At 40.0% G+C, this 6,977-nt stretch overlaps 2 protein-coding genes across 2 annotated transcripts; both read left to right on the top strand.

Moving 5' to 3' along the window:
• The first annotated feature begins 533 nt into the window (after positions 1-533).
• Positions 534-2,770, top strand: arl5c (ARF like GTPase 5C). Its single transcript, XM_088357642.1, has 6 exons — positions 534-764; positions 1,084-1,144; positions 1,215-1,362; positions 1,522-1,605; positions 1,683-1,834; positions 1,909-2,770. Exons 1-6 carry the CDS (start codon positions 719-721, stop codon positions 1,955-1,957), a joined length of 540 nt encoding a protein of 179 aa, XP_088213768.1. The 5' UTR covers positions 534-718; the 3' UTR covers positions 1,958-2,770.
• Positions 2,771-4,511: 1,741 nt separating this feature from the next.
• Positions 4,512-6,791, top strand: LOC148384119 (apoptosis regulator BAX-like). The gene is made up of 6 exons (XM_088357640.1): positions 4,512-4,617; positions 5,102-5,150; positions 5,232-5,390; positions 5,463-5,598; positions 5,660-5,764; positions 5,855-6,791. Exons 1-6 carry the CDS (start codon positions 4,587-4,589, stop codon positions 5,966-5,968), a joined length of 594 nt encoding a protein of 197 aa, XP_088213766.1. The 5' UTR covers positions 4,512-4,586; the 3' UTR covers positions 5,969-6,791.
• The last annotated feature ends 186 nt before the right edge of the window (positions 6,792-6,977 follow it).

The following is a 6,977-nucleotide window of genomic DNA, read 5'->3' as shown; positions in this document are numbered from 1 at the left end:
TTGTGTTTTTGATTCATTTTATTATTTTAAGTACAAGTCCCAGCAAGCCGACTGTAAAGGTCAGTGAAGCCAGCCAAAATGCCCTAAGTAGGCCACTAAGGATTCACTCTAATTAATATACGCTTAATTACTTTTAGCATCTCAAGGGTTCCTAAAGTAGAGCAATAAAGTTTCAATGTCATAAAAACTTTCCAGGTTACATTTCACAGTAATAATTTATTAATCACTCGACTTTTACCCCATGATTATTTCATCTGTATTGTATTATTGCTGACACACCTTGTTTCACTTCAAGTTGTGGAAAGAACACGGAAAGGAAAAAAAAAACATGCCCTTATTTAGACATGTCGTTTGCGTCCCTGCTTGCGTCATCAATGGGTCCATTCCAGAGACTTGTGTTGCCTTCAAGTACAACACGATGTTCTGAAATTCCTCCCCCCCCCGACACCAGGACTGAATAAAAATGAAATACACGTCACAAAAAATCACATTTTACTTGCATTTGTCACCATCGTGGAAGAGGAGTTCACACGTCACGAGCAAGTGTGGGCAATTCAAGTCACGAGGGCGTTCCAGTTTCATTTCCCTATTGTGAAATAAAGACTCCGGCATTCAGACGAGAGTTGTCAGTTGTCAGTCCAGTTCAGCTTCTCCCAGGAGACTCATTCATCGAGATTTTTTCATTACTTTCCTTCTACATACACACTTGTTATTAGAAATGGGATTTCTCCTCACCAAGATGATGACCGTATTTGGTAACAGAGGTAAGAAAAATGAGTTTATTCTTAATTTCTCCCCTACAAAACCAGAATATCTTAAATTTAATTATGTATTTTCTCACCACTTAACCAGATATGTCAATTAATATGATCGTTGGACACATTAAAGATGACTTAACATAATTATAATTGGCATTTAATATATCAATGACATTTTAATGCATTCTTGAAAGTCATATGTAATTTGTCATCATATTGTTTACACTGTAGTCTTATGAAATATCGTATATATGCTCAATGTAAGTATTCCTCACAATTTTGGCGGCCTTTAAACTTTAGTGATGTCACAAAATGTCTCTTCCAGAGCACAAAGTTATCATCGTTGGTCTGGACAACGCAGGCAAGACAACCATCCTTTACCAGTTGTAAGTAATGTGACCTTATTTACTTCTGTAAACATCACATTGTTTTGACAACGCTGTTATTGACTTATAGTGTGACAAAAGAAGCGGTTCACACATCGCCGACGGTGGGCAGCAACGTGGAGGAGATAACGGTGAAGAACACACACTTTTTAGTGTGGGACATTGGAGGCCAGACGAACCTTCGTAGCACTTGGTACTCCTACTACTCCGACGCTGAGGTATGTTGATAGCGTGTCCTCTACTGGATGGTTACATAAGTGTTTCTTCTGGGCCTTATCGTAGCGTTGCGCCTGATAACTTGTGATAATTCTAATCAGTGTATGTGGGCAAATGGGCTATGAACTAATTGTATGTTTTGACGACTGGGCACTTTTCAGATTGTCATCCTGGTGGTGGACAGCACGGACCCAGAGCGACTCATACTCACCAAAGACGAGCTGCACCGAATGCTCGCGCACGAGGTATTTTGCAGATATTCATTTTCGAATAAAGATGAATTAGAAGAATGTACAATTAAGCATAGTTGTGTTTCTCGCAGGACTTGCAGAGCGCTGCAATTCTGGTTCTGGCCAACAAACAGGACGTGAAAGGCTCCATGACGGTGACGGAGATCTCGCGGCACCTCACGTTGGACGCCATCACAACGCACAACTGGCACGTGCAGGCCTGCTGTGGCCTGACCGGCGAGGGGTCAGTCTTACGACATGTCATTAGAAAAAAATGAAAAAAAAACTCCACAGTATTGAGATTTTGTTGTCTTCTAGACTCAATGCCTGTCTGGACTGGATGCAGTCGCAGGTGCTCGCCTCTTGAAGATCCCTTCTCAAAGGTTACGTCAGGATTGCGTAACACTGAACATTGCCTGGAACACAGTCTACCTCAGCTGAATGTGATCGGCATCCAAAAAAGGTGTGCCTCTTTCACGTAGCGTAAATTGAGATTATTCACCATGTAATTATTTGTACATGTAAGACTTCATTGTTCTTTGTGCTCGACTTGAAGCGAGACTGGAAGTATAGTCGTTTGGTTTTACTGTTTACTTTGTGCTGGGAGAGAAGCCAAGTAATTTTGTACATACAGTATTTCATGTGTTTTACGGATCGTATGCAATAGATTTATATATTTTTTAAGTAAAATTATTTTAATGGAAATCAGCAGGAATTACTGGGAATTAACTAAACTGGGTATTTGTAATGTTGGTGATTAATTTATTTTTTTAAATGAAAACAATAATCCAGCAATATAACTTAAAGACGGTTTATATCAGTGAATATTTTTACGCAATTATTTATGATACTGTATATATATTTATAATACAAACTGCAACTTCTGAAGGAATTCACCCAATTTTATAATTAATTTAAAAAAAATGTACTCTTTTGACCATGTAATTTACATAATACAATTATGTTTTGACTTAATAATTATATTTTTTGAACTATAGAAAGCTTATTCTCTCGCTGGTTGGTACGAAATGTCAGCCATGTTGTAGCATTACATTATAGAGGAAAAAAAACATTGTGGATTATTATCAGCTTGGTTTCCTTTTTTCAAACATTTTCAAGGGCTATTGGCTTCATATGTGCTGTGATAAATAAATATCTGAGTTTGTATGTCGTCTCAAGATATTAAGGATTTCGCTTGGTATTTTCTCAAAACATTTTCCTTGTTGCTCTGCCACATTTGCAGTATTGATGCAATCATGTTTGTACATTCTGTCTTCATTTCAAAATCCAAACAGCATAATTAAGTAAAGAATGGCAATTAGAAGGTCAACACAATCCACGACCAAGTTCCGAATGCACAATATGACATACAGCATCACCACCAACTTCAAGCAGGAAATAAATTTTCTTTTGATGCTCTCCAAGAACCAAAATGTCATACATCTGCTCGTTGCCACGACTGAACTAGCCGCCTGTGCCAAGAGTCCAAGCACATTGGGAACTTGTTCGTCGCTTTGGCAAAATCCTTTCGGTGAGGAAATATACAACTGCTGAGGCATCCTCCTGTGATGCATGCAGTTCAACATGGAGCTTATGGTGTACAGGTGGCGCCAGCAATGAGTCTGTCGACTGTGGGCAGAGCAGCTTCCTGTCACCTGATAAAGCAGGACGTGTTTGTTGGGTTTCCTGTGGAGAGGAGTACGCTCGGTTTGCGGTGGCGGTGCACCATTGAGCAGGTGGTGAGGGTTTCCAACCAAGGGTGTCGACAGGAGGCACCTTCTTGCTGCTGCCGAGAGCCAAGAACCAAAGCTGCTTAGGATTTGCATCCTTGCTGCTGGGACGATCTCCGACGGCATTGGCGGAATTTATCTCGGACAGCCATTCCTTATAGTTTAAAATTATACACTGTGATGTCATCATGAATTCCTCTGGGTAAGAGGACAGATAATTAGCACAGTGCTAATTGTGAGGTCATGCGGTGCAATTTAAATTGGACATTCAGTCCAACAAGCTCAAGTTTTAAAATTACACAGTGTGATGTCATTGTGATTCCACCTATCAACTCCTCTGAGACAGAGGACAGGTAAATATGTCATCCAGGTGAGACAATTCCACCAATGTACCCGGAAGGCCGCTTAATGGGTTGTTTCCCATTATCACATGTTTTACATGGGATTAATTTTACAGAATACTGAAGAAATATGTATCATATGTCTAGAATTTATTCGGCAGCCTTTTATTTGCATAAAGGTCAAATAAGCCCATGTGACCGTCTCCCAGCCAATCAACTTTGAGAAGTCATCATCACAAAGCTTTAGAATGAAGGAACGACATGTAAAGTGAGGGAAAGTTGCCTGTGGTGATTTCTTTTATAATTTGAAAAGTTTCATAAATGAACATCTTGGCGTCTGAGAGGTAATTATGGTTCAATTTCTCCTGAACTTTGTGGGAAAGTCCCAAATTCTGATGTTTTCATTCAAATTAGTCACGTTTTGAGCTATTATCCACACACAACCACACTATAAATCTTGATTTTTGTCGTAATAATCTCCTCGACCCAAAATTACTTCACCAAACCGTCACTGATATTAATTTAGAGTTCCGAACTATGACATTTATTAGTATTTCTCCACACGCAAGCATCTCTAAAAACATTTTTGTGTATGTCGGGTTTATCGTCACTTATTATGGACATATTTGTTGGTATATTGCTAAATATTTTGGGTTTCACATTTGCATTAAAAGCAGGGAAATTACGTCACACGAAAATCGAGGTTTTTAAAATACAAAAATTACACAAAGCAGCGTTTGACCACTGGCTACACGGAAAAACACCAAAAAATACTTTCAAATATTTATTTGCTTAAATAATACGGTATTTAGTCGGCCTTTAAGACATAAACAAAAATGACATCATCGCCCGCTTGCCAGCAACAAACAAGTGGTCACGTGTTTTAATGCGGAAGTTCCAGCAGTGTGTTTGAGCACAAATCAAGATGGCAGCGCACCCGGGAGGAGGTGGACGGGGTAGGTTAGCCGGTCTCACCTTTGTTATGCTCTACAAAAGTACTCGTGACAGCATTGCCGGCGCTTCGTAACGCGTACACGATATTGCCATGTTGCCATTTGTTTTTGTTCTACACCTGTGGTTTTATTTCTCGTTGGCAAAATGCAACCACGAGAGGTGAGTCGTTAGCCGCATGTTAGCTCGCGCCGCAAGTTAGTCTCGAGCGAAGTCAAGAGGAAACAAACGACCGTGACCTCAAAATGCTGCCCTATTTTGTAATAGGGACGCTTTTTTTTTTTTTGTTATAGCCTTGCGTTTGCTTCTCTTGCAAGATAATCAGCCAAGCTTGTGTTGATCTTTACATTTGTTGTGTAAGGGAATGTGAATAGGTATGGTGATCAACTCAACTAGTAAAGAAGCAATATTGAAAATGGGTGGCTCTAATTTTTTTTCTTAATTTCTTTTTTTTTTTTAATTACGTCAACCCTGTTTTGTGTTTTGCAGGCGACTCCAAGGAGCAAATATTGGAACTAGGAACCGTCTTGTTAAAAGAGTAAGCTCAATCGTCATGTAACAAATCATGCCCCAGCCCCCCCACCCACCATAAAATTATTATTTTCCCCTCCCCTTTCAGTTTCATTTACGAGCGAGTCCGCCGGCACGGAGATAACAGCACCTTGGTGACCCGGGACCAGTTAGGTGGAGGCCAGATATGTGACCCCGGCCACAAAAAGCTGGCCGAGTGCCTGCAGAAGATTGGAGATGAGCTGGATGGCAACGCTGAGCTCCAACGGTAAGCGCTTGGCCCATTTGAGATCATTGATTTTCTTCCTGTATTCAAAGTATCTACGTATCTAAATCCAAGAATGATCAACTGCCCCTCGCTGAGACCCTCAAAGGAGGTGTTTTTGAAGGTGGTCGTCGAGCTCTTCTCCGACGGAAAGTTCAACTGGGGCCGAGTGGTCACACTCTTTTACCTGGCCTGTCGACTCGTCATCAAGGTGAGTCGAGACGAATAAACGCTGAAAATGTTATGGATACTGAGGGAAATTTTAACTCCAGGCGCTCGTGAATCAAGTTCCTGACATCATCAGAACCATCATCAGCCTCGCTATCGATTACTTCCGTGACCACTTTGTCAATTGGATCTGGGAACAAGGAGGCTGGGTAAGGACATTACAAATCAGCACACAACCAAGCGCTGCTTTCTTTCTTTCTCATCCAAACACACTCCTTGTATTTTCTTTTTTTTTCAAGGAGAGCATTGGCTCTTATTTTGGTACTCCAACGTGGCAAACGGTGGCCGTGTTCACGGCGGGGGTCATAGCCACGATCCTCGTGACTCGCCAAATGGGAGGAGCGCACTCGTAGGGCGAAAGAAGGCCAAGGAGAACAAAGAACTTGCATGAGAACTTTTTGTAAGGACTGTGGCGCCGTTGTAGCCTCCATACTCTCCCCCCCTCCACCCCAGTGTCATGTGAGCCGGTTGCACTAAAGGCTGTTTTTGGGGAGGCCCACACATGCGCCTGAGCGAGGGAATGCGTTTTAAATAATTTATTTTTTACCTTATTTGGTACAAAACACTGTATTTTGGTTTTCTGCTGTCATTTGGAGGTGGTTTTCACCTTTTCATCCAGAAAGTATGCATCTTATACGATTCGTCAATGTGCAGTGACTTTCTAGTCAATATTGACTTCTTTCTTTATTTAGGAAACCAACAATACTTGTCATTTAGATTAGAAAAAAAAAAAATAAGTTGGCCATTGTTTCGATCCTGTTTTTGTTTGACTTCTGTATCCAAAGCAATATGTGGACAAGTCACATGGTTACTCAAGCCGTTCTGTTGTCTTAAATGGAGTCTGCTTTTGTAATCGAGTCACACTCTGGACCAGCATTTGTTATAAATTGCGCGTGTGTCTGGTCGCAAATCAAGGTTTGGCGTACCTCACTTGTTTGAATACTTTATTCTAAAGAAGTAATTCAAAAACCTGTTTTGTCTGCACAGCAAAAAAAAAGAAAAAAAAAAGATTTGTTGTTTGTCAGTGCCTTGGTCTTGTTTTTTTATATTCTGAAATTTTCACCTTTTCTATTACATTTCTAGAAGTTTCAAATCAAGCCCTGGAAGAAAAAAAAAAAAAATTTGAAAATGAGTTTGTTAGTTGTTATATGGCTATTAAATAAACCTTTAACTCATTTCGGTTTCCTCTGAATTTTTTTCAAACTTGTATATAACAAGATAAACACGCAATGCACAATTTAGTCCAAATGCAGATCAAGAGAACATAACAGATTTAAACTGCATTTTTTTTTAAGATAAAACAATTACATGTGTATTTTTCCACAATCAAGACTTTTTGGATTGTAGATAAAAGTACATAAT

This window comes from Syngnathus floridae, chromosome 17, assembly GCF_059516105.1.
Source record: "Syngnathus floridae isolate MCC-2025c chromosome 17, RoL_Sflo_1.0, whole genome shotgun sequence".
NCBI classification, from domain to species: domain Eukaryota; kingdom Metazoa; phylum Chordata; class Actinopteri; order Syngnathiformes; family Syngnathidae; genus Syngnathus; species Syngnathus floridae.
This window is presented reverse-complemented; position numbering and strand designations above follow the sequence as displayed.

Bases quoted from the DNA above. Each gene is read 5' to 3' on its own strand.
- arl5c (XM_088357642.1), top strand. From the start codon at position 719: ATGGGATTTCTCCTCACCAAGATGATGACCGTATTTGGTAACAGAG. The intron at 765-1,083 runs GTAAGAAAAATG...TGTCTCTTCCAG, and splicing joins GACCGTATTTGGTAACAGAG to AGCACAAAGTTATCATCGTT. The intron at 1,606-1,682 runs GTATTTTGCAGA...TGTTTCTCGCAG, and splicing joins ACCGAATGCTCGCGCACGAG to GACTTGCAGAGCGCTGCAAT.
- LOC148384119 (XM_088357640.1), top strand. From the start codon at position 4,587: ATGGCAGCGCACCCGGGAGGAGGTGGACGGG. The intron at 4,618-5,101 runs GTAGGTTAGCCG...TGTGTTTTGCAG, and splicing joins CCCGGGAGGAGGTGGACGGG to GCGACTCCAAGGAGCAAATA. The intron at 5,151-5,231 runs GTAAGCTCAATC...CTCCCCTTTCAG, and splicing joins GGAACCGTCTTGTTAAAAGA to TTTCATTTACGAGCGAGTCC.